The sequence below is a fragment of the Myripristis murdjan genome, chromosome 8, assembly GCF_902150065.1.
Source record: "Myripristis murdjan chromosome 8, fMyrMur1.1, whole genome shotgun sequence".
Lineage (NCBI taxonomy): Eukaryota > Metazoa > Chordata > Actinopteri > Holocentriformes > Holocentridae > Myripristis > Myripristis murdjan.
Window position 1 is genome coordinate 30,219,690 of NC_043987.1, and position 27,591 is coordinate 30,247,280.

Genomic DNA, 27,591 nt, shown 5'->3' on the forward strand with positions numbered 1-27,591 from the left:
AGTTAAATTCATGGCTGTTCAAACCAGGAGTATGTAGGCGTGGAATAAGTCCACAGTTTTAGGTGTAAAATGAGGAAAATCAAGTGCAAAATCTGGCAGTTTGTCAGGACAGGTAGCTTGCGTTGTCTAAGGTCAGCCGTTGCCTTCTGTTGGACGCTAATGCTAATCAATACAGCAGATGGTTATCGATCAATACTGCAACGTGCTCCCCCGTAACTGCAGGAGAGACTGGACCGCCTGATAGCTGCCCTTTGTAGGAGTAGGTACCACTGCTGTGTGTGGGTCTGTTTCACATCACTGTGGACATAAAAGACACTGAGCCTGGAGCCACACTGACTCATCACCAACTCACGACATGTGGGATTAATGTTGTTTTATTTATTTATTTTTTTACTTTGATACTGCAGTCTGACAAAATCCATGGTCAGATATTAACTTCAAAATTCCCTTGTATTGTTTTAGTTATTTGATAAGACATCTACTGTTAGTGTGTGTTCTTCATTCAATTGACTACTTTGCATATGAAAGCTCTGAATATGTGTAGTGACTTTTTCTTAATTATAAAATATTAGTGCTCCCCATGCAGAGATGATAAGACAATGAGATGACAACGTGCAGTGACCAAGGTTATTATAGTTAACTGCAGCTAAACTAAAAAGTAAAATTAGGTGTGTTTAAAAAAAACAACATTTTAATTAGCTGAAATAAGATAAAAACTACTAAACTAAAAACAAACAAAAGAGGGGAAAAAACTAACTGAAATGATACTGTGAACTTACAAAACTAACTAAAATAAAATAAAAAATATACAGAAAATGTCATTCTTTTCCAATTTGTTCAAGTTTGTCAGCACAACAAGCCTGAGGTGCTAATGACTTCACAAGTTATCTATTCTGGACTTCTTAAATCTGGACCCTGACAAACACCCACATATTATAATAAAAAACAAACAAAAACTAATTCTGAAACTAAGAAAAAATTAACACTAAACATTTTTGCAGAGTAAAAACTAAACTAAAACAAGCAAATCCACTCTGGAAACTAACTGAAACAAAACTGAATTAGAGGCAAAAATGAAAATGAAATAAAAATAAAAACTAATGAAAAATACAAAACTATAAAAACTGTGCCCCTGACAGCTCTGCTGTGCAGTAGATCAGGGGTTTTCAACCTTCAGGTGAAGTGTAGATGCCCTGGAGGCCACTCAGGGACTCCACTGAGAAAACCACTCCAGTAGAAACCAGCATCCTGATCGCCATTCTTTATTATAGTTTATACGTTGTAATTTTGTGTGGACTACCAACCTGGTGTTTTGGTGTGTCTGATGTTGGAAAAGCCAAAGAAGCAGCCTTTCATGAGGTTGTAAACACAAGAGGTCAGACAGTATGACCATCTGAGTGCAGATGTTTTGTTTTCTCCAGCTACGATGGTCATCTCTGATCATTCTCGGGTTACATTCGTGATCAGAAAGATTGCATTTCTTTGTAGATGAATCAAGGCTATGGTCACAGTGTTACTGTTTGTAGTCCTGAAACTCAGATGTGCATTAGCATTTTTGCGGCAGGGGTATCCCGGCCAGATTTCCAATGTTTGTTTTTTCCCATATTGTTTTGACTTATGCAGAAAATCAGGTCTGTGGTTAACATAAGCCTAAGAGAATTCCTAAAAGCTAAAAACTAAAATAAAATGTGGTTTTAGGGGCTGCATTTTCCACAGTAATCTGTTCCAGCACGGCTCGGTGGGCTTCAGCTCCTCTAATGATACTGTCTGGACCCAACCATCAATCCAGCAAAGACAAAATATCCTGTTTGCTGGAACTTACCAGTGTTGCGCCAACATGTTTACAAGTGTTTTCCCAGCTAACACTGCAGGGAAAACACTTGTAGAGCTCACTTGTGAAAAACATCCACTTTGGAGGATTGTAGTGCTCGAGCTGATGTGAGAAAGCCCATGACTCATATCATCTGAAGCTCCGTATTCGATGGGAGTGTTTTGTTAGCCCGCCATCTCTTCTTCTATGAGATGTCAATCAGAAAGTTCACATGAATGGGTTTAAATAAGTAGATTATTGATATAATGTTAGGTAATATAATAGCACTAAATCGATGTGCCATGCAAACGAGCTACGTTATTGTGGCTCACTCCCTTTTGCTTTGTTGAGCCTGGCAGATGATAAGGAGTGCAGCTGAAGAATCAATCAAATGGAGCCAGGAGGAATAAAAACTGAGGTTGGGTTTTGATTGGATCACATCAATCTTATGTGTGAGAGTCCGGGTGAAAGTCATTATTCATCCCCAGCAAAATGCTTGTTTGAGTCAGAGATCAACCGATAGGCCTGTCTTTGCACAGAAAGGACCTCAGATTTTCAGTTTCCTGATGTTTTCTACACCCAATAATGGATGAATTAAGTTTTGAGAGCCTTATGAGAACAAAAACAAACGCTGGAAATGAGTCAGCCTGTTTTCCACTTTCATAAATCATAGCTACCACACGACTCTTTCCTTCCTGACTCCTAAATTACATTACATGCGAGCAGTGAAGCCGGTGCAGCATCTCTCTGAGCGCCGTTATCGGGCACACAGTTCACTTTCAAACTGTAAAACAAACTCTCTTCTTGAGAGGTTCATTCTCTTCAAGACAACTTGGGACTGAGTGTACATCAGCACTCAGCCCCTCTGCTCCTGTTTGGATGTCCTCCAGGCCACAGAGCTGAAAAACTCCTCATGGTTGCAAGCATTGAGTCAGTAGCACTGCAGCGCCAACATCTCTGCTGGGTAGTTCCTCACCAAGTGTTACGCTCTGGAGGGACACAGCGTGGTCCCAAAAGTAATGCACAGCCAACAGCCACGCCATTCATTAATTAAAGTAAGATAGGATAACACGGAAAGTTTTTAAAGCCTATTTCCAATGTGGTCCACTTTCAAAAAACAAGGTTAGGAAGACACATCACAGCCTGGCTGAGTGTCACGGTTCAGCGTGAAATAAATAACAGGCATCTGCAATATTTACAATGCAAAAGTCAGTTAAGAAGTCCCCAGGAGTATTTTCAACAAACAGTCCTTTAATTTCATCTTAAAAGTTTAAAACTGAGGGAGGTAAGTGCTGGTGAAGTGCTGGAGGTGCAGCCTGTTTCTGGCAACATGCTGGTCTTACTGACTGACTGATAATGTTAACAGATAGATGCCAAGATGGATGATAGATAGATGACTGATGCCTGTATAGAGCCATGCCAAGTCATTTCTGTATTTTGGCACAAGCAAGCTGTAATTTAAGATTTAATACTCATCAGCTTATCAGCACCTGTTCCTCGGTATCTGCCTCAGCAGAAACGAGACACTGCAGAGTATCAGTCACGTTTTATTCTTTTGGGGTTTTGCTTTCGGTTACCTCTTGCACCACTGGCTACCGAGCCACCGGTGCAGTGTCATTCCTAGAAATTTGGTTCCTGACACGTTACCTTGAACCCAACATAGCTCCAACAAAACATCCATTGCCGTGTACCAAATCCCAAAGGACAAACAACAACTGGTGTGTGTGAGCCAGGACTTCACCTGTACAACACACACATCATGTGCAGTCTCTTTCTGGCACAGCTTATCACACACTGCCACCCCCTGGTACGCCAAGGCAACCGATGCATATCCAGTTGTTGGCTTTCTTTTTTTTTTTTTTTTTGTGTGTGTGATGCAAAGCTGATAATACAGGTTTCCCACAGAATTGCTGATTCGTGTCTCTGACGTTTTTCTACAATTCGATTTCTTGACTGGATCAACATGTTGACTGAAAGTACACCTACATAAAGTCTACATAAAGGTTCTGGCCTGAACAATGGACATAGACAACATCAAACACAATGCAAGCTGAACATATTTACCCATGCCAAGCTCTTGTCAGACAGATTTAATTAATTACATTTAATTTTTTGCCACATTGTCAGAGCAAGGCTAATGACTCCCACAGACTTCAAGTCTTTACGCTAAGCTAACATGAAATGCTACCCATAGGAAGCAAACTACTGGACGTACAGCTGTGAAAATGGTATCGAACATAGAATTGAAAGGGGTATTTCACCCAAAACATTGGAGTATTCCTTTTTACACATTTGATATTTGCCGCTGTATTAGTGTGTAATCTCTTCTGAATGGCTGAAAATGAAGAGCATTCAAATCAAACAGGAATCTGGATAAAAACTTTTAATAAATCATCATTTTTCCATGTGGATGAACAGACAGATGGGACACACACAAACCAATAAGTTACAGCAATTTTTCTTCAACCTATTAATATCCAAGTGAGGGACAACTTCAGCTCAGGCCTATCTGCTACTGTTCACTTTATTCTCCTATTAGATACAAGCTGAGCCATAGGAGCTGGGAAAATGTCAGCATTATCATATAAAATTTAAAAGACAGCCACTCTCTCTCTCCACAGACCATTCCAAGATCTCTGTAAACTTCTACAAATGCATTTTTGTCATCATCTTCGGTGTTGACATCACAAATTTGGACTTAAATGATTCAAAATAGCAAGTTATTGGACCGTGGTGCATCTCTGTGATTTTTTTTTTTCTTTTCCAATCCAATGGGATGCCTTGCACATCAGTGCAAAATACTGACAATCACACAAAGGAAGGCTCTGCAGAAATCTCACTCACTCACACACACACACACACACACACACACACACACACACTTAGACACACTCCCATCTATGCCACAGTATGAGTCTGTTCTCTCCTAGGCTTGTTCAGCTGTGATGTCCCTTCTTGCTTTCTGTGGATCTTGACGGAGAAAAGTGTGAAATATCACAAGTCTGTTCTCTGTAATTTCTGCAGTCCAAAGGAGTGTCCAGTCTCGCCTCACTGTCACCATCTCTAACATTTTCCTGTGAAATAGTAACTGTTACTTACGCAGAATCACTACCCAGGGGTAAGGATCTGACAGTCCGGTACATGATGGATGATCCAAGCGTTCTAACACGAAAATAAGATATTTTTTTTTCTACTGTTAGTATTGTGCAAATCAGTCTACTTTGAAGCAGGATACTGACCGAGAAGATTAGCCTCTTCTAACTCGTTAATTAGCGTCACTTACAACACAAATGAACTCCGATACGTCTGTCTGGAGTTCATCTTAGCTCGTGAGAACTACTTGCGTTGAGAAAACAGTGTATTACTGCCCTTCCTGATGGTGCCAAACACTTCTTCATTTACATAAGGAGGTTACTTGGGCTTGCAACCTACAATTATTCCTTCAACCCTCATAGTCCTTGCACCATCGTGGGAAATCAGCTCACCAAACCAGAGCACAGTGCTGCTGAGCTAAACAATAAAGGAATTCATCCGAATGGGAATATTTGCTCCACTTGTTTAAGCTTTTTTTTTTTTTTTTTTTAATTTTTTGGCTGCAACTGACTGGGAGATAACCCCCACACTGCCCACAGGTGACTTCTAAACATGTTGCATTTCTTGACTCAAGTGAGACTTTGTACCTGATGTTAAAAAATTATTTTGAAAAGACAACAGTGAGGTCCGTGTGGGAGGGGTCATGCAGCGTTGACTGTTGTACAAACATGAGAGCCAGCTTTCCATCTCACGCTGTGTTAAAGTGTTATGGAGCACAGCACATGGCCCGCAGCAAAAAGATTTCTGCCATCTTAAGAGACTCCCTGCACGAGATACACCACTGCTGTCAATTTGTAAGGTTGGTTTGATGTAAAAGCTCTTTCCGGCCTGTGCATTTTGATTAGAGTCACTTCAGTGTGAGTTAGTTTTCCTGCAGGAGACATTAGTAAGAACATCTGGAAGCAGTTTCTACATTTGTCTTTAGCTAACTTAATTCATTTTGCCGTTCTTACTTTGTGAATGTCAACCATTTTTGTATTACTACCTCAGGTTTGCAGACATGGATCAAAAACAATGGCATTTGATTGGAACTGCTGATTTTTGTGCATATTTGCAGTTGGGAACCTATTTTACTGTTGTCAACTGTGCACCTATTCATAAAGTAAGTAATTTTGCTATTGAAAAACAAGATATTCAATTAGTGTACATGATACATGATACTGAAATAAATTAGCTAGGAAACACTCAGTGATGCATCACATTAAATAAGAAATGAGCCCGGGTCATTTTTGACATTTTGACCCATGCTGTACATTCATGGGGTAGTAATACAAAAATCTTTTTTATCCAAAAAGTAAAAAAGAAAAATAAACATAAGGAATCAATGGAATACTATGTAATAAAATGCATTAAATACAAAGATACATAAAATGAAAACTCGGGTCACATTTGACCCGTGTTGTGCATTAGCGTGTTAAAATAGGCTCCAGTATTTTAGCATTAATCACTGAAACCAAGGGGCACTACTGGCCACAAACTGGGCTGTTTCGAGCTAGAGGCAGCCGTTTGTTTTGAAGGAATGCTAACAACGCTAAATCCATTTTCTGGTTGACTTACGGACCAAAATGGTACATATTTCCTCATGATGTGACAGGTGCCTGGTGAAAAACATAACAAACGTAAGAGTCCAACATCACAGCAAAAACGTACAAATAAATAGACAAATAAATGAGAAGGCATGGATGCTGCAGGTGCCAAAGTGCAGCCGCCTCAAAACCATGAATGCATCAGTCAGCGCCCCGCCCACGCTGCACCCTGACACCTCTCTCTCTCTCTCTCTCTCTCTCTCTGCTCTGACGCCAGTCCACACCCACTGGAGCCCGCTGCCACGTCCTGAACCGACTGATCACGCGCTGGACACAAAGCACATGTCCTTCTTTAGATGGATCTGCAGTCCGTTGGCGCTGGTGAAAGTCTTTGAGCACTGTAGGCAGCGGTAGGGCCTCTCTCCAGAATGAGTGCGTTTGTGCTTCTTCATGGTGTCGCCGTCGCTGAACGTTCGGTAGCAGTACGGGCAGCTGTACGGCCTTTCCCCCGTGTGGATGCGCAGGTGTCTCCTCAGATTGCCTCTCTGGCTGAAACTCTTGGAGCAAAAGGTGCAGCGATGGGGTCTCTCTCCTGTGTGAGTGCGTAGGTGGCGCCGCAGGTCAGCTGACTGGGCGAAGGATTTGCAGCACCAGTCGCAGGCGTAGGTTTTTCTTTTCTGCTCCATGTGGAGGCGGAGGCTGCTGGCCTGGCTGAAGGACTCCCCACAGCGGGGACAGCGATGCACGGCCTCCTGCCTGTGACCAGCTGTTGTGACTATGCTTTCGTCAGCCATATCGCTCAAAGGCAGCTTATCCTGGGGGCCCTTCTTGGTTCGATGACCTTCACGTCGGTCCGCACGCACCGACCCCATTCTATCCACGTCTGACACATTTCTAAAACTTGCCTCGTCCGGTGCGATGCGAGTGTGGCCGTGTGGTGCCAGAGAGTCTGAGAAGACCGACGTGGTGTGACTTTCAGGGTCAGCCGCCATCACTTCGTATTCTGCCGGTTCAGTTTTGATTAGCGTTTGAACGGGAGCGAGAGGCTCCTCTCTGTGCGCTGAAGTGTCAGTGTGAATGTTGGGGCCAGAGGCAGAGGGAGTGTTGAGGCTGGACTGGGAGGTGAGAGGCAGGGCGTTTACAAAAGCCTCCTGCTGAGGGTCAGGGTCAGGCTCAGGCTTCAGTACAGGCTCCTGAGGCCTGGGCTTCTTGTCGACTTCTTCCGGTCCTTCCAGCTGGTCCTGCGGCGGCTGCACGGGCGGAGTCCTGCTCTGGACCGACAGTAACTGCACAGACACAACCTGCTCATGCTGCCGGCTCAGCGCTCTGGCTGGAGCCTGTTTAGTCTGGCTCAGAGATGAGTCTGGCTCCTCTGAACAGGATCTCAGCTCCTGCTCACTGGACTGCTGCTCAGCGGCTGCAAAAGGTAGACTGGGCCTGGTGGACCCTGGAACAACAGTGAACAAAAATAATTATGGTGAATAATAGCAAAAGCAGCAAGAAGAAAATGATTGCATCCATTTAGTAACTTTCTAGAATCCAAGCAGACAAAACAGGTCAAATTTTTGATGAGGTTATGTGAATGAAAATGGAAACAGGAGACTCTTGGTGCTGAATAAAGACTAGAACATTTCAGACGCTCGGTTTTGCAATGTCGCAACAATGAAAAATGCAGGGAGTTATACTGGTGAGTGACAGGCTTAATTATCACTGTATAAACTTGTTTGGCTGGTTTGAACATAACTTATGGTAACATATAGGTAAAAGTTCCTTACTATAGGTTTAAATCAGACCAACATGTCTTGAACCTTCCAGCAGAGCAGCAACATACACACAATTAAGACATGACGTGCCAGATCTTCGTTCTCTGGTTTTCCAGCTTTTGGAGAACATTTGGTTTGTATTTGCATAGTAACTGTTCTGTCTCAGCCCTGATTGATAACGTACTGTACTAATAATAATGTTAACATTTAAACTGAAAGGCACACCAGTGGCATTAATTACCAACTGCACTGGAGCAGTTTTCCTGAAGCACGAGGTAGCATCAGGTATAGTCTTAAGTAAAACTTTGAGACACACCCTAATTTCATAAGGCTTTCCTGAAACTCAGAAGTAGGGCTGGGTAATATGGACAAAATCAAATATCACAATATTTTTGACTGAACACCTTGATATCAACATTATGGTGATATTAAAGGGATGACTATTGAGGTTTTAACAAAATATTTACACTATGAGATTTTTGATAAACAGTAATTAGTAATGTGGATTTGATGACCTATCAGGTAAAGGTAAGTAACAGACAACCGAGGGCAGTCTAGTAAGTTCAGGAAACTATTTTTCTTTACTGTAATGCAGCCTTTAAAACCAGGAAAACAGAACAGTTACGCCAAATCATGATATTACAATATCCAAAAATCTCAGATGTTATCTAATCTTTACCACAATCTGAATTTACTGTTGATATACGGACCAGCCCTACTTAGAGGTGCATGAAATGTGTCATTACCCACAACACCTCTGGACTAATCCTGAGATTTCAAGCCTCTTTGTAAGTGCAGCAGTGACTATCTGATCCACACGGCTCACACAGGAGAAAGATGCACTTCTCTAATATCGTTAGAAAAGTATCAAGATTCAATGATTCAGCCTCCACCCACTGAACGATGAATCAGTTTGCTTGTGTGCAGCACTCTTAATAACAGGTATCAGCAGCCTAATGGAGAAACTAACATGATTCAAATAAATACCTAAATGTTATAATACTTGTAGAAAGACTTCAGCCCACAATCTTTTGCAGGGGGAGAAATACATTCTACACAAAGATGGCTGCAAAGTTTTATAGATGCCTAGTAATAAGAAAGATATTCAAAGTGACCTTTAACTTGAATATTTTAATATGTTTACACTGAAAATACATCCAATACAAATAAAATAAAGATTTGCAACAACAAGATAAAGAGTATTATATTTATGGGAAACTTTAATAATATTAATTTAGCTATTGAAACAAATTATGTAAAGAGGCCTGGTAAAATACTCGTGAACTGCAATCTGAGGGCTGCTTGAGGAAAGTGTGACTTCTCCTCTGTGACAGACATGTCTGCTCATTTGTACCCCATGGAGAAGGCTGGATAAAGTGGTGACGTACACTTGTGCATGTGGGGAAAAGCCCAACTAAAACACATTTGCACTGAGTCCCCTTGCTATCTTATATACCATAGTTATACAAGTTGAATTTGTAGATCCCCAGAGACTCTAAAACCTATGAAATCATGTTTTATAAAAGGTACATGGTTAATTGTCTAATTTTTGAACAGATTTTGGTATGATTTACTCTCTACAAGGTTCACTGGGTTCACATCCAGGTTGTGGTTATGGGTAGCCACCTGAAACTTACTTCAGCACCTTTTATAAATAAAGTAATTGGATGCCTTATTACATCAGCTATGCCTCTAATACTACAAAACCATCATGTCTTCTTGGAGCCTCGTTGGTTCTACAGATTGTACAAAAAATAGCTCAGTTTTGAAAGTTAGCAGGTAACAATACGCTCACTAACCCAGTTCTTCCGTATGGCGAGAACGGCGCACCAAACGCTATTTAAAAATCTGACACTTTACTGTTGCACCACTTTATAGCGAACAGATTTAGCTTCTGGACCAAAACTCAATACCATTACAAAACCAACAGCTTCCAATAACAAATTCGGCATAGGAATAATTCACCAAGGAGCACTTATTTTAATAAAATCTCAACTTTCTGACTGATTTACACTGCTGGCTTAGCCTTCCACCGTCCACGATTAAGGTGCTTTTCACTGCAATAACACCAAACACATTTTCAAGAGGGCGATTCTAAAGTTCAAATATTGATACTAATTATGCCGACTGGGATATTAGATGAATGCCGAACTGATGATCGGCTCCTTATGATTTGTCTTTTACTCTAAGGCCGGTTGAAAATACCAGATTTTTGAGTTAAGTCTGGCGTGACGCTCTCCTCAATTCAAAACACACACACACACACACACACACACACACACACACACACACACACACACACACACACACACACACACACACACACACACACACACACACACACACACACACACAGAAACGTATCGGGGCTTTGCTAGCAGGCTGTAGCTCTTACTCAGCCAGTCCGTCTCGGCCTCCAGCAGCAGGATGTCCCGCAGCTGTCTCCGCAGGCTTTCGTTCTCCCGTTTCGCTCGGGCTGTCTCCTCCCGGTACTCGGTCACGGTGTCCCCGACCACGTCCAGGATCTCCCTCACCACCACGGCCAGCCGCTCTGTCAGGTAAGCGTTCAACAGCTGCAGTTTGGTCATTTTGAAACCATAAACACAGCTGCGGCATCCACACCGGAAGAAGAATAGGACAAACAAACGAAAACGGAAACAGTTTGTGTCGCTCTACCGGTGGAGGCACTGCTGCTGTCCGCCACAGGGTGGCGCTAGGTAACACGTGCACGCACGCACACACGCACGCACGCACACGCACGCACTCACACATAAAAACTCAAAAACGTGGGCATTTTGCTCACCTGTTTTCATTTCAACCACAGACTAGGAGTAATTGCTGCAAGATGTGTGTATGTGCGCGCGTGCATGTGTGCGTTTCTTTGTGTGATTATTATTATTATTTTGCATTAAAGTGCAACATGGCCCATCTGTGTTTGTAAGGCGACATAAACAGCAGGTTTAAAAAAGAGAGAATAAGAGATATTTCCTCCACTGAAGCCTTACACTGGTTATTTGATTTTTGGGGTGTGTTTGAAAATGTTTTCATCGCACACGCTGGGGCGGTTTGGATGTCAGCAGCCAGACATTAGTCAGAGCACTGAGACTGATGAGGTGGCTGCAGGAGACCAGTAAAACCAGTGGGCACGGCTTACTGGCGCATTGGGATTATGTCCTGTCAGCAGAAACAGAGGCAGGATGGAGAGGAAAAGAAATGATGCAGCAAGCAAACCAACATGAGCCCGGAAACAGGAGGGGCATCCTTCACAATAAAAGGCACCACTTTGCGATGCAACACGTTCCTCAGCAAGATCAGATGGGAAATGATAACTGCTGCAGCAACAATCGATAATAACAAGATGCAACAAATACAAAAAGAACAAAAAATTAAACGTAAATAAAATTAGAGATATTTAAATAGTACCTAAAGCAAACTGATAATTTTAACACCAGGACGTGTTAAGTAAAAATGTGGACAAATATGAATTATTCAAACAATTAATTATAACATTAGGTTGTGTTAAGTTACAATAGTAAGATATACTGAATAAAAGTTTAAAATAAAAATAAATGAAATGTATGCACAATGTATAATCAGTATATACAGTGATATTTAAGATAATTAATGTGCCACATTTGTCTCTGTGTGAGTGTGTGTGAATGATTGATGTGTGTTTGTCCGAGTGTGTGCTCTGTCTACTTCAGATCCAGGTCTTCATGGTGTAGGTGGCTGTGTGGCCCGGGTCCCTGGCTGCTCTGGTGCATCCGGCTTACCTTGGCGTCATCATCCCTCATCCGCCACCTATCTATCCTCATACATTTTATTGTTTGTTATCTGTGTTTACAACATCTATTGCACGTCTGTCCGTCCTGGGGAGGGATCCCTCCTCTGTTGCTCCCCTGAGGTTTCTTCCTATTTTTCTCCCCGTTAAAGGGGTTTTTTAGGGAGTTGTTCCTCATCCGATGTGAGGGTCTAAGGACAGAGGATGTTGTATTTTTCTGTAAAGCCCTTTGGGACAAATTTGTATTTGTGATTCTGGGCTATACAAATAAATAAAATTGAATTGAATTGAATATATCAAGTATAATAAGCATGACATAAGGGAAGATTAAAAAAACAACAACATTTATGCAATGTATGTAATATGAGGATATAAAGAAAACAAATATGTGACTGTTTATATACATGCTGTGCAAAGTATGCTTTATATTTAGCCTGCAATAGTAGCTTTATTGTAGAGGGTGATGCATACCGTATTTACAGGTGTGTTGACTGGATAATAATAGTAAATATGTGAAATTTGTACGTGTGTAAGGAATGTGCACACTTTGTTAGGGCATTACTTGCTGTTTACATAGGAATAACCATGTGAAAACATGAGGCATAGGGCTTTTACTTTGAAAGTAATGACAAGAAGTGGTATAAACCTTGATACTGAGAAAGGATCTTGGGGGGGTGCATTGCTTCAGACACACACACACACACACGCATCTCCCTCCTTCACAGCACCCCTCCCTTCACTGTTACCTCTTGCAGGGGAGAGAGAGACAGAGAGAGAGGGAGAGAGAGAGAGAGAGAGAGAGAGAGAGAGAGAGGGAGGGAGAGAGGGAGGGAGCTGTAGCAGCAGGAGTCCAGTCTACGCTGCTAGAAATCAAAAGAATGAATTGAGCAGAGGCAAAATCGTTTTTTTAGCTTTTATCACTAATTAAAAAGCTGCTCCGCCCTTTATTTATTTAATTATTTGTTTGTTTAATTTCATTTTTGTTTTTTTTTTGTTTTTTTTTGGTTGATCAAGTATTTGCTTCAGAATTGTACATCAGCATCTCTTCTTGGTTCTGTTGCACCATTTTATCAGCACCGGACTGGGCTGTATGTTCTGCAGGAGCAAAATGAAAATGACTGTGCAGCATCCCGTTGACTAGGAACAGGTAAGAGCTCTGTTACTGATCGATTGTGCACCTGCTGTGAAAATGTTTCTGTTTGACATGTTTCACTGCCTGCCGCTGTAACGCATGTGCCGCTCACCCAGTGGGTGTGTCGCCCCCCCCGGGCTCAGTTTGCATGGGACTCAGATACTCCCATCTGGATTTTTACCTCCTTTTGTCTTCTCTTTGATGCTGGTGCTACACTTGGTAGTGTGTGTGTATGTGTGTGTGTGTGTGTGTGTGTGTGTGTGTGTGAAATGATCTCACACATACATGGGCATCAGTGTTCGTTAATTATGCATAAATGAGGGTGAGCCTGGAGACTTCCTGTCATGTTACATTCATGGAGTTACAGTCTCTGGTTTTCAGACTCTGCAAATCCCACCGATATCGTTTTGTTGTTCACAGACAATCATTGTTTTATTTCTTAATTATTGTTTAATTTTTCCTTGCTGATTTCTTTGCTCTCTGTCTTGTCAGCTCAACATGCACTTCACTAGTTGAGCTCATTATTATCATTTTATATTCTTTCATATACATTTTGAAACATCAGGTGGATTACAATAACTTGACTTCACATTCCAGATACGGTATCATGAAGGCTCCATAATCTAAGTGCAGCACAGTAATCAAATGAAGTTTCTGGATTGAAGTATTTTTGGTGGATTTCAGTGGGTTAGGACTGTGTGTGGTGCTAACATGGCCACCACCTAAAAAAACAGTGTGTGTCAAATGAGACAGAGATAAGAGAGAAAGGGAAATGGTCAGGATTCAGTCTGTTGAGGAGATTGATCATGTCTCTGTTATGGACCATCACAGGGACAGAGGAACACTGCAGATCTGCTCAGGCCCGAGGGCAGACGTGGACCAGGGCCAGCTGATCATGATCCTGATCTCGATCCTGATTCTGTTCACTGAGCGGGATCCGCTGGCCTCATTTGACCACACTTCACTTTCCACACAGGATCAGACAGCATGCCGTGTAACATACATTTCCACAGAACGGAAGGAAACGGCAGAAACAGTCTCAAGCGGTTTGATATCGGCTCCATTATGTCAGTCGATCAGTTTTAAAAGGGTGCAAGCGCAATAGATACCAGCTCAAAGAAAACACCACAGTGTTGAATGTACTGATTCCATTTTTTAAAAATAGAATCACCCTCCTCTTGGCATTATTTTATTTATTTATTTTAGTCAACCATTATTTAACCAAGGCACAATTACAAACAGTGAGACACAGCAAAGCGACACAGAAAACAGATTACAAGTATGGAGAGAAAGAATAAAAAGAAAGACTAACAATTATATCTCATGCAGTGTTAGAAAATAAATTTTGTAGGTGTTTAGGTCCTGTATTTAAAACAAATATTCAATATTTCCTTCCAGTTTTTATTGTGGAGAGGTTAAAAAACACTATAACTCTCCATTTATTTACCTTATTTGACCTCATTTTGTGATCATCTTGTTTTTATACTGGGAAAATGTCTTCATCTGGTTAAATTAAGGTTCAATGATAATATTATAATTGATTACTAGTCAAAATGAAAATTTGCAGAGGGTTAACAAACAGAGTAAGGCAGGTTTAATATCAGAATTTACAGACAGACGTTTGTGAAGCTGCTGAGTCAAGAAAGTAGGAGCCTCTGTCATATCAGAGGTGGACGACGTTGGCCAGTAGATAGAGCAGATATATCAGTAAACTGGCATACTGGTGTAGACTGTAGATACATAATTAAACCAGTCCTGAGTCATTGTGCTGCTGCTGCAGAGCCAAAAACCAATGACTTCGATTTCTCCCTGCTAATTTCCCCTTTTGACTCTAATTAGCAGCTCACTGTAGACACCGTCATCAGTAACGTTAATCCTGCCGCTCACTCAAAAAGGAACGAAAGCACTGGCAGGTTAATTGCTTTGGGAGTCGCCGTTTTAGCTCCCTAACCCTTCGCTGTCTTTCAAAGTCTCTCGTCTGCTCTTTGAATCTGGTTCTGGTACTTATTTTGACATTCGTACATACCTGGTGCACCTCTCATTGTATCAAAATGGAGTTATAAAAAAATAAAACTAAATTAAAGGTAGCATTTGTGAAGCAGATGAGATGTCAATATTTACAGTGAGCGAGCTATGTGTTTCATGACCTGTTGGATTCAGCTTTAAATGATGAATGAAATGTCTCCGAGTCCTCAGCCCCAAAATTATTCAGCCCAAAATTATTCACACACCAGTTGTGGACAGAGTTGCTGACAGAGGCTATGAAGCATGAGTAATGCAAGTGCACTCTGACAGATGGAAGATAAAGGCAGTTGGTGCTTTTTGCAGTCAGACAGCCGCTGCGGGCGACGTCTGAGGAGCAGCTTCTTGCCGTTTCGATCTGTTCAGTTTCAGTGCGAGCGAGTCCCACCTCAGCGGCACCGTTAGCCAGAGGAGGTGAACTGTACCGTGACCCAAAACACACCGTGTGTAAGTGCAGACTCTGCCTCTCTTTATCTTCAGTCAGCCTTTACACAGGGAAGGCGAGGCATAGCGGCCTGTCGCCATGGAAACAATACAAGTCATCAATCCTGTCTTGGCAGGCCGTTGCAATATTCACTTGTGTAGTTGCCGCAATGGAGTCGTCTTCCAAATATCCTCCTGAAGGAGCTGTTTCTCTAGCAGGCCTGTCAGGTCCATAGCAACATGGTCAAATCAGTGCCTGCTGGCAGCACGGGATGGCAAAACGTCAAAGCTTAGCCACTTTTCTCTTTCTGTGTGTGTGTGTGTGTGTGTGTGTGTGTGTGTGTGTGTGTGTGTGTGTGTGTGAGTCGACTCGGCCGTGCATCCAGATAGCATTTGGCCGTACCACTGTGGTATTTATCATGTCTGTACAGCTGAAAGATAATACAATTTTTATCAAATGAAATCACATGGAGATTTATTTATGCTGAAAGAATGCAGCCACATTAGGGTGGGAGTGAAATAACGCGATAAATAAGAACTTTTTTACTTTTTACCATGCTACAAGCTACAGTACAACCTTGATTATTAGAAGTCCATGGGAATGAGGGTATTTTAGATATTTTGGATGACTGAAACATGCATAAAAATGCACCAAACCTTTTGGGGAAGAAAAAAAAAAAAATCTATGTGCCGAAATTTGTTATTAACGTGTTTCCAAACACTTTGGTGGTACAAACAGCCTTTAAACCACGTAACAAACATGGCGTTGGCGTAGTGGTGGAATTACAGTTATTCACATATATATTATTACTGTATATGTATATTTTTATGTATTTGAATCAAGCTATCAGTCCACTGCCAAGTCAATATCTGTGGTTACATCCTAATAACTTGTCATTATTTGGTGAAAAGTTTGACATGAAGCTTTGACATGAAACAAAGCGCCAGTCTTATTCAAGAAGATGAGTATTTTATGTCTGTCTTTCCTGCTGAATAACTGCAGAGTGTTTTTGGGAGTGATGATTGAGAGTCAGTTAAGTGATCTAAGAGGAACAAAAACTACATTATTAAATACATTTTCTTTAATGTTATGTACAGATTGCCCCTTTAGGATCTCATTTAAACTCAAGCTCTCATCAGACTGATATTTTTATATTATTAGTATTATTATTATTACACCTTTGCCTCAGATTATATGGGCCTGTCTATGTGGGGAGGGGCGGCGCTTTAGGCTGGGAGTCATTTTAAATTAACATGCAGTATTTGGAAGCAGTGTGTTTTGGCACCGACAATAATAACTGGCATCGCTTTGATGTGATTTGCATCCTCTGTTAAAAATTTTTTTTTAAAAAAAGGAAGAAACTAAATCTTCCCTGGAGGAATAGGCTATATCTTTGGCTGCTGTACCCCGACTTAAATTTCTCAAAGTTGGCGATTTTGTGAAAGAAAAAAAAAAAAAGCGGGGAGACACAACATTTCTGCTGCACCGAGCAAACTCAGAGGACACAAAGTCCTTTTCCTCTGTCCTCTGAGTTCAACTTCACACCGCCAGTATCAGCAGAGCAGATCAGACCTGAAAAACTGCCTCAACTAATTTTAGAAATGAAAAGAATTAGACTATTTCTGGAACGAACACTATGCGTACAAACAAGCAAATATCTCTCTCTCCCTCCCTCCCTCTCACTCTACACTGTGGAATAGTCGAGTTTCAGCTGAATTGCTTTACATTTTCCCCATGATTATAGGCATTGTATTATACATCTGAATCATACTGAAAAAAAAAAAAATCAGAGGGAAAACACACACACTTTTACTGAAAATGATGATTAATCCCCCTCAGGTATATCACGGTCAGTTTACGAGAATTTAAAATCATACTTGATGCCCCTTTAAGGTGCCGGTGTGGTGACAATGAAACTGACTCTACATGTTTATGTGTTTTCAGAAAGAGCCGCCCTCGTGACTTCTCTCCAACAACCGAAAACCAGAGCTTTGTCTGCATCTTCCAATGGCCTCCAGTCCCAGCACCACCCAGCCCTCCGGCGGAGCGGAGGAGGCGCAGCAGCCGGAGCAGCCGACCACCACGCAGCCAGAGGCGGAGGCCATGAACGGCCCGGTGACGTGTCAGCCGACCAGCGCTGAGCAGCCAGCCCCACCCCAAACAACAGACACTGATGAAGCCACCCACACGGAGGAGGGCATGGCCAAGGACCATCTGGCAGTGATCGATGAGAAGATGGAGACTAGTAAATAAATGCTTCAAATAGTCCCCTACCCCTGCCCCTCATGCATGATGCTGTATTAAGACCAAATGTCACTTAACACACTCTTTCTACCTGTTTCACTACTTGTTATCTGTCTCACTCCCAGACCGCTCTGGAAAATCACAGTGACTACGTTCACATGCACAAAATATTCTTCTTTTTTCCCTTATTCTCAAAAAGACAATATTCCTACTAAGCTGTTTACATGGCTAATGAAGATGAATATTCCTCTAATATTCCCGTTTGCATGTAGCTGTGCATACTCTGATTTGTATGACTGTGTGAACACAGCCTCCCTCTTTTATTCCTTCAACCACCTTACTGAAAAGGTCAGTGCTGCGATTTTTGTGCATATCCAAAAAAAAAAAAACCAGATGATATCTGAGTCTTTCATAATTTAAAAGTCGGTGTTCTTCTGCTTTCAACTAGAAATTTGGGCTTTTCTTTTGTGAATGCATCTCTGCCTCAGCCTCATTGCTGGCTGCTGGTTTGTTTACAACAGAGTTGAACGTGAAATGCCAAGAGGTCATGTGTCGCAAACTGCTGCTGAAACCCTGATTGAGACGCAGAGTCCGGATGTGCTGTATACATGACCAGAGAATGCCTCTAAAACCTGAATAATATCTCATGTCTTAATTGGAAAATGCCACACTTGGAAAAAGGCTTTAATAGGGATATCTAAATGGTCATATGTCATGTCGTTCGCATGGCATATTTGGAATGGTAGTGGAAAATCAGTGCACATGTAAACGTACTGAGCGACAGAGATGATTTAAAGAGGCGCTGTCACTTTTCTGCATCATTCTCCAACTCCTTTCTGTTCCATTTGGCTCCGTCACACCTTTCCCTCTCCAAAATAATCCACTTTGCCGTTTGGCTCTGCTCTTCCAGTCCTTCAAGGTGTCTTTCTATGACTCTTTTCTTCTTTTTCTCTCTTGTAACTATTTTAACAGCTGGCAAGCATTTTCCGAAAACACATTTCCAGTCCTACAGTGTTGTCAACTTGGTTTTGTCCATGTTGCCCATTCATAGCTTTAAATAATAATTCCTTTTTTTTTTTGCTTAATTTCAAATGGGTCTTTGACATGGGGGCAGTCTAAGAGCCTTCAACAAAAAAATTCTGGTGCCAGTGGTAAATTAATGGAAGTTATGTGGTTTTATCTTGGCAAGTAGCAAATTTCATGGTCAAAATGCTTTAAAGGGCTGGCTGAGGACAATGTCCAAAAACATAAACACGTGGTAGAACTGTGCCTCTTATTCATTAATAAATCCAGTGTCTCTCGGTGCATAGACCACAGTCACACTCAAGAGCCACAGGATTATTGAACAGAAAGAGAAGAAATGTTCACTTGGTCATGAAAAGAAAGAATTCCACAGCACTCATCAACAAAAATATTTGAAAGTCTTTCTTGTTTGAGAAGTAGTTCCCTTTTTTTTTTTTTCCAACAAGAGGACCTTCACACATTCAAGAAATGCCTCCAAACACAGGAACCCAATTGAAACACTCTATCCTTTTCTTTTCTTAAGTCAAATGGCAACAGCATTTCAATTGTATGTACTCTGAGCTGTTCAAAAATATTCAGAAGTTCAAGAATGCTTTTTCACATTCTGTAATTTGAGCTGCAAATTCCATGAGAAGTAAAACAGGCGTTGAAAGTTGTGAAGTTACAGGTTTCATATGGTTGAAGGTGGGGTTTCTTCAAAAATCTTTAACATTATTGGTTTGAATTTTTATATATGCCAACCTGTGAGCCATGAAATAATCGTAATGTTTTCAAAAAGGTAAAAATAATAAGATTATTTTTAAACAGATGCACGGTGTGAACTAGAGAAGTAGCTAACAAATGGAAAAAAGTAATTTTCCGTTCACTCTGAGTCTCCTTCGATCCCTCACTGCCAACTTCTTCTTTTCCAGGTAATGGAGTCGGTCCGGTGTCGGTCGAATATTCTCCCCCAACATTTTCTGTGTCGCCCAAGCAGCAGCATGCTAAGCCGGGCGGCCAGCCCAATGGACGGCCACGTTTAGGCAGCCGGGCCGGCTCCGTGGCGGCAGGCTCCCCCAGGCCTTCGCTCAGCCGCCAACCCAGCGCCATCACCGAGGGTGCCATAGATGGATCCAAGCCGAGGGACTACCTGATCCTGGCGATCCTGTCCTGCTTCTGCCCGCTTTGGCCCATCAACATTGTAGCCCTCACCTTCTCTGTCATGGTACGACTTTTAGCTGTGACGGTTCTTTAGAAATGTCGAGTTTGGGTTTCAGGATTGGGCGGTTAAAGACCGTATGTGTGTTTTTTTTTTAGCGGTAAATTGCTTGTTGCTAGGGTTGGACCAAAGCCATGGAGATTTCAAACCGCTGCCACTGACTGCTGTGAAACGTAAATCAAAAATGCAATGCAGTCTTTTGACCATTAGGTGGCAGTGCTGAGCATTTGCCAAAACAGCAAAATACATGGCGGTCAATGGGGCTGATGCTGAAAAATTATCATTACAGCTAATTCCAAATCTTTACAAGTAACTTTACTATTACTGTCATCATTCCACAGCCATTCGATTATAAGCTAGTGTGCAGCTGATGGCTGTAAAATGGTAACGTTCTCAGAGGGTTTTCATTTTTATTGATGCTATGTGGTGTTGACTGGCTGCATAACCAGAGGGGAAAAAAAAAAAAAAAAAATCCCACCCAATGGCCCCAGATTTTATCCATCCAAGCTCATACAAACATGTGTCATCTTATCTACAATCTGCTCATTTTATTTAATTCACAATAAATATTCGGGCGAAATTTCCCATTGAATGCCATTAATTTTACTTTGTTTAGCCCAGCTTTAGCGCTCAGTCGCCCCCTCATATCGGCCTCAGATATTCTTGTAGGTGGAATATCTCCTTTTTAGAATATCTCTGGTTGGATTGAAATGCTTATTTGAAGGCAGACACTGATTCGATACTGTTGTGTGTGTTATTTTACCCCATAATTTCATGTGAAAAAGCATCTAAAACAACATTTTGGCTGTCATGGGACTCTAAAATCACCACTGAAACTGAGATTACTACGGCTACTACTACTACTACCACCACCACCACCACCACTACTACTACTACTACTACTACTACTACTACTAATAATAATAAAACAGTGATGCTTTCAGATGCGTTTTGGATCAAAATATCACTTTGGAATCAGTTCAGTTTAATGTCTTCCCAGTGTAATATAAATATATTTATAAATCAATAAGTAATAAATTCTACAATAAATTAAATCAAACTGTCTCACATCCATCATACAACAAATGGATTACACTGACAGGTATCTGATTTAACATAAAGTCCCAGTATCAGCTGTGTATATCAGTCTAATGTTCACTGGTCTGGACACTGATTTGAATTTTCCTCGAAGCCATGCTGTTTAATTTAGTATCTTCAAGCAGTCTAATTTCATAACAGTTAAATATTTATGAGCTTACAGCTTTGCAGGATCTGCATGTTGGACAAATTGTGCAAAACTCTGAAGCCGAGCAGAGTTTGGTGCTGACGTGTACGAGAAACGACCACACCCAAATAACACAAGATTAGATTAAGATGTTTACACGGACCATTCTTCATCCTCATCATCTGTGATCATTTGTAGCCTCATCTTCATCATCCATTTGATTTTTTAAATGATCTTTAAAGGAAATGAATCTGAATGAGCTTTAAAGAGAATAGCTGGTCCACAGTGACAACAGTGGAAATAACTTTTTAACTTTTTTTTGTCATTTCAACGGCAATTGCATTTTTTTTTTAAAGTGGTTGAAACAAACTAAACTAAACTAAATCCAACTAAACTATATATCTATATATCTATATCTATCTATCTATCTATCTATATAAACTATATATATATATATATATATATATATATATATATAAATATTTATTTATTTTTTTTTTGTGCCTGTAAACCCTTATTCTGAAAATGACACAGAGCTGTTAATATGGCTAACGAAAATGAATATTACACTAATATTTCCTTTCCATACTTTCATTCATTCAAAAACCTGTTGATATCCAAGTGTTTCATAATGTTTAAAAGTTGGTCTGTTTCTCCGTCTTACCAGGAATGTTGGCTTTTATTTTGTGACTGCATGTTTACCCCAGCCTTGCAAACTGTTGGCTAGTTGTTGTTGTTGTTGGTGTTGTTGTTTCTTACAACACAGAGCTGTAACTATAAATCACCAAGAATCATTAATTGTATGTTGCGTGTGCATTCATGTTCTCATTATAATAATTATCATTCACTCACAACGTGTTTACAATGATGCCTCATAATGGCTGAAAAGCACCACTTCAAGTGAAGCATTGACAACATGCAGAATAAATTACATTTGATGTTGGGTTTAAACACCCGGTGTAATTATTTTTAGAATAGAAACTAATTTATGCTTTTTGTCTCTCATATAAAAAAAATAAAATAAAAGAAATCTCATAAGTTACATCACTTTGATACCTCTTTGTATGATATATTTTATTAATTTAAATCATAAAATCTATGTCAAAGAAAACAGGGTAACTCTGTTCAGCTGATAAAAAGGTGAGCAAAATGAGTTAAAGTGAGTTTTACTGTCCACTTTATCCCTGCTTGTATCAGCCGTGTAACTTCTCCTCTCGTATTTTCTTCATTCTGTTTCTCTGCACAGTCCCGCAACAGTCTGCAACAAGGCAACATTGACGGCGCCCGGCGCTTGGGCCATAACGCCATGGTCCTGTCCGTCGTCTCAATAGTGGGAGGGATCGCCATCATCACCGCACTCATCGCCTTCAACTGGGGATGTGAGTATTTCCAACACCCGGCCTTTTAAATTTCCAGGAAAGATGAAATGTTTAAGACTTTATTTTCCCCTAAAGCCACATTTAAGTTCCTGTCATCCATTCAGCAAAGTCTGACAGGTCGTGAAAAAAAGGATAAAGATAAATATATATCATAGATATTCTTGGTAGCAGAAATCAAAGAGGAAAGATTGCTATGCTTTGCAAAAGGGTTTTTAGGTGATGTACTGTCTGGTCAGATAACCAGCTTGCTTTGCACACTAGTTTTAAACAAAATGAAATTGTTTTCTTTGCTCAGTACGCCTGCTGGGTTGTTAGTTTTCTGATATCTCTCTAGTATATTTGGACATTATTTGTGCCCAGAAAATTGACCTCTATGGATGAAGTGTGCTTGTTCGTTAATCTGTAATATTAACTGGAAAGCTTCTGACTCTATGGAGCGACCTTCCCCTTAAAGTCAAATTGTCTGATTCCACTGTTTGTTTTTGAAATCCTCTTCAGATTTTGTGTCTTGTTCCTGTTTGGGCTTTTATTTTTCCGTTTTATTCTTGTCTTTTGGTATTTTTGGTTGTGTTCCTGTTCTGTCGGTCCCTCATGTTTTCCTGTCGCCCGTTCTGTGTCAGCCTCGTCAGCCCCGCCCCCTTCCCACTGGCTCTCTTGGCCAATCAGCTCTTTACCTGTTCACCTGTCCTGTCACCTGTACTTTGTTGATTCATCAGTTCAGTAGTATTTCAGCCTTGTTTTCAGTTCAGTCGTTGTTGGTTCGTTGTCGTCAAAGATGCTCTCTACAAAAGCACAAGCTGCGCCAGAGGCATGAAGCGGTGCACACTTGCTGTCTCCTAAATGCCATTTGCTGCACAAAGCTTGGACATTTTTGATGCACTGTAGCTGGTCCATGTTAAAATAATTCAACACTAGATACAGTTCATATTTAATACCAGCGCCTCAATTTGCCTCTTGTTTTAATCTGCTGGACTAATATCCGATATCAATCCAGTACACGTTCATATCAGCAGTAATATTCTCTTCTCCCCCCTCCAAAAACAGTTAAATAAAATTATAATAGTATAATTAAGCAAAGAAAAGATTGTATTTAATTTTAACTATTAATTTTATGGTTTCATGCGCAAGTCCCTTTTAAATTTCTGTGTTTTCAGTAGGTAAGCAATGTCTGCAGAGATATGGACTGGTCTCGCACAAAGTTAATTTTCTCCTGCTTTGTTTATCTGAAAAACACCATGCTAGTGTTGGTTAATGTTCAGAAGATATGTGGCTGGTGAAAAATGGCTCTAATATTCACTTCAGTGACTATGGTGGTGAAAGAATCGGTTATAATCTGTGGTCACATTAATTTTTCCCATTGAAGTGAATTGACTTACCCTGCATTCCAATACCCATACTACCATACTATTTAGTGTGCAAAAAAAAAAAAAAAAATTGTATGTCCCAATACATAGTATGTCAGATGCAGTATGCCAAGAGTACCAGGATGTTCTACTACATCCGCTCAGATTTCGCAGTATGCATGTCAGCATGCTTCTCTGGCCATTCTGACCCACAATCCTTTGCACAGCGGACGTTACATCGCACTGACTGAGCTGTGTGTACAAGCCACGCCCGCATACGGAAGACAACAAGACACACAATCGCACAAACCTTGTTCAGTGACAGCAGAAGAGACAGAAAGACAGAAGATCAGAAATATGACAGAGGACAGCGCAGTATGAAACAGCACCGGCATTTTGACAACAACATTCAAATGTGGCGCTACGGACGGCGGCGGAAGTGAGCAAGAGGGTCGGACTTCAGGGACGATGTATGTAGTGTGTCCCAATAGTATGCATACGTATATGTACTGCATACTACACTACATACTTTGTAAGGGCAGCTGCAGTATATGCTAAAAGTAAAAAGTAGAAGTAGGCCTATGCGATTTGGAGCGCAGGGTTAGTCTCCTAAAGGGGCGGTGCAGTGGTGAAACCCATGTGACACAGATACAGGAAATGACTCTACAGTGATCGGTCTCTCTTCATGTGTGTCCTCACGCCCTGCACCTTGTCCCGTCTCCTGTGTTGTATCTGTCTTCGATTTAGAATAAATATTTTTTTGCGCTTCAGTCCTGCTTGCCTGCCGTCTCCAGCGCTCCGGTCCACCTGCTCTGCCTGCACGTGGCATCTTGTTTGTGACTGAAGTGCTATATAAGTAAATTACTGAAAATAGCAACACATACACACATCTAAACCACCCTGGTAGGCAGTTGCAGAGCTGAGTGAAATCCAGACTGGAAGAACAAACAAGTCCGCCCCCGTTTCAAGGCTTCACTTCAGCGCCCACGTGTTGTTTTGGTGTTTTTGAGCTACTGGTTTTTCATTTCAAAACTTAAAAACATCAACACCAACATCAACAAAGTCACCATCTTAAATACCCGCAATTCACCTTTCATGTTCACATGATTGCCAGGAACACAAAATATAAACACGGCAAGCATATTCTGACAAAGTTTACAAATACATACAACAGTAGGAAAACCTGCCCTCATATAAAATTTACAAAATACAGTCATATATAATCTAGTAGAGATACCTTGATGTATTCTAAAGGCATATGCATATAGTTTTTATTGGGAAATTAGTCTGCGACATGAATGTGTAACCGTCCATCACAGATAATAAATCATTGCAGAGTGCACTTCAGCGTTTGGAGGGACGAGGATATCCTGATCATAAAAAAAAAAAAAAAAAAAAAAAAAAAAAAAAAAAGGCTTCATATCGAAGTCTTGGTTGAGGCTGCAGGGTGCGATGCTCCCCAGTGTCCATCAATGAGAACCAAAATGTCACCGAGCTTTGCCTCCCTTTGCTGTGAGCTCTTCAAACAAGAGGTGACAAATAACCAGCATGTGGATCCAGTGGTGGACAAAGTACACAACCCCATTGCCGTAGTCGAAGTATAGATCCTCCTGGTCAAATATTACTACAAAACAAGGGAAAGTTGCTAAGTCAAATTCTTAGTTGAGTTAAAACACTTGGTTTTAAAACTACTTCAGTATTCAAAAGTACATTTTCTTTTTAATATCAACACATTGCTGTATTGAAAGCAGTGATCTGAACCACTTTGCGACACAAATGCATTTACCACCGCCGGTTTAGTTGTTTACTCTTTGCGAACAACATGTGTTTTATTTTGAAAGGCGGAGGTCATGCATGCGCTTGTTTCTCACAGCTGGAAGGACATATTTACACTTTTACATCAAACCCAGTTGAGAGCGGCTAATGTGATTGCTTTTTATATTGTGTGAGGAAGACGGTGTGTAGCCAATCTTATTTTAGATAAGAAAAAAAAAAATCAACAGCTGACTTCAAACGACAACCTTCATAGAAAAGTAGTCATAATTATCAAAATAAATAAATAAATAAATAAATATTCCAGTAAATGTACTTGTTCACTGTCCACCACTGTATGAATACACATTAGCAGTATATTTGAAACAGGAAATCTTGTTATGGGAACACTTTTTTATTTAAACCTAAATGGATCCAGAGGCTCAGCAGATAAAGTTTCACATTTTCATGAACCCATAAAGCTGCAGCCCCCCCCCTCTCGCTCTGCGGGACCTGAACATGCGACATGCGGCTGCACACGGCTGTGAGCAACGTGCTGAACAGGGAACGTGATGAATGGGACAATATACCGAGACACGGGTGCATTACTTTAAGGTGTGACTGCAGCTGTTGTGCGGTCTGTTCACCTCACACATACCGCTCCTGTGTTTTTATTTCCGATCGCTGATCTTCATAGCAAACAGATTAGTTATTGTGGATAAATCCCAGATCAAATAAACAATGCATATATGGACAAAACAGAGTGCCAAGCTTGTTGTCTTGAAATTAATTTAAAGGGAAAGCAAAAGAAGGGCTTGCATTTGTCCATTTAAAATTCAAAATGGGCTTTGAAGGCTCATAGATCCTTTGCTGAACAAGTGGAAAGAAAACCTGCAGCAACATGGTGTCTTTGTGTTTTATCTATTAGAGGCATTGTTCTTTTTTTCTCACCTTTCTTGTCGTTGCTGTAACACGCTGAGATTCTCTCTCTTTTGTTTCCACAGTGATATTAAAATCCTGATGGGCTGCCTTGGCAACTATACGGCTGGAACATCGAGACTGACTTTACACCAACATCTTCCCAACAAGACAATGTACCCCTCCTGATATTAAAGCACTATTCTTTTCAAGCGCCTGCAACTGAAAAACAAACAAAAAAATCGGTTCCTGTTTTTGCTGTTGTTTCTTGCTGCACGAGCATGGTCGGCCTGACCCTCTACCTCCAACACTACCAACCCACTTCTGACACTGACGCCCGCTTTGGATGCTGAAGGAGAAACGGATGGATATTCAGACAGAAACAAAATGCTCATTTCATTCTGTGGTAGCAGCTTATCTCCTGCAAACTGCCTCCTCTCCCTTTTCGATGCCAAAAAATGACCTTAGCTGAACTTGAACTCGGAGACGCTGAACGGGATGGCAGCAGTCGGCGCTTTTGCATTTGATCACTGATTGATCGGTGAATAAGGTGAACTGAGGACTTGCTGGATGAACTGTCAGATTCTTTTCATTTTGAAGGCACAAGATTCCAGGAAACAAAAAAAAACAGAGTGATGTGTGATTTGAGAAAGTGGTGGGATTTTTCATTATCTGTCTATTCTTGTCAATGCTTATCACACACACACATGCAAACACTGGCAAGTGAGTATGCTGGAGCAGGCTGGACACACACACACACACACACACACACACACACACACACGAGGTGGACACACCCATGTTGCTGCACAACTCATCCACTCTTTGGCAGCATGCAGAGACAGAGAGAGAAGACAGAAAAAGAGGGAGAGGTAGATACATGTGGGTGTGTGTAACAGAGAAAGACACTGTGTGAAAAAATGTGTGTGTGTATGTGTGTGTGTGTGTGTGTGTGTGT

At 41.0% G+C, this 27,591-nt stretch overlaps 2 protein-coding genes across 2 annotated transcripts; one reads left to right on the top strand and one right to left on the bottom strand.

Moving 5' to 3' along the window:
- Nucleotides 1-4,496: 4,496 nt before the first annotated feature.
- LOC115364165 (zinc finger protein 358-like) lies at nt 4,497-10,844 on the bottom strand. The gene is made up of 2 exons (XM_030058620.1): nt 10,588-10,844; nt 4,497-7,876 (listed from the first exon to the last, which is right to left on the bottom strand). The coding sequence occupies exons 1-2, from the start codon at nt 10,778-10,780 to the stop codon at nt 6,750-6,752; spliced, it is 1,320 nt and encodes a 439-aa protein (XP_029914480.1). The 5' UTR covers nt 10,781-10,844; the 3' UTR covers nt 4,497-6,749.
- LOC115364166 (proline-rich transmembrane protein 2) lies at nt 10,619-27,350 on the top strand. Its single transcript, XM_030058621.1, has 6 exons — nt 10,619-10,750; nt 13,048-13,120; nt 17,496-17,796; nt 19,730-20,022; nt 22,488-22,620; nt 26,720-27,350. The coding sequence occupies exons 3-6, from the start codon at nt 17,559-17,561 to the stop codon at nt 26,734-26,736; spliced, it is 681 nt and encodes a 226-aa protein (XP_029914481.1). The 5' UTR covers nt 10,619-10,750; nt 13,048-13,120; nt 17,496-17,558; the 3' UTR covers nt 26,737-27,350.
- Nucleotides 27,351-27,591: the final 241 nt, after the last annotated feature.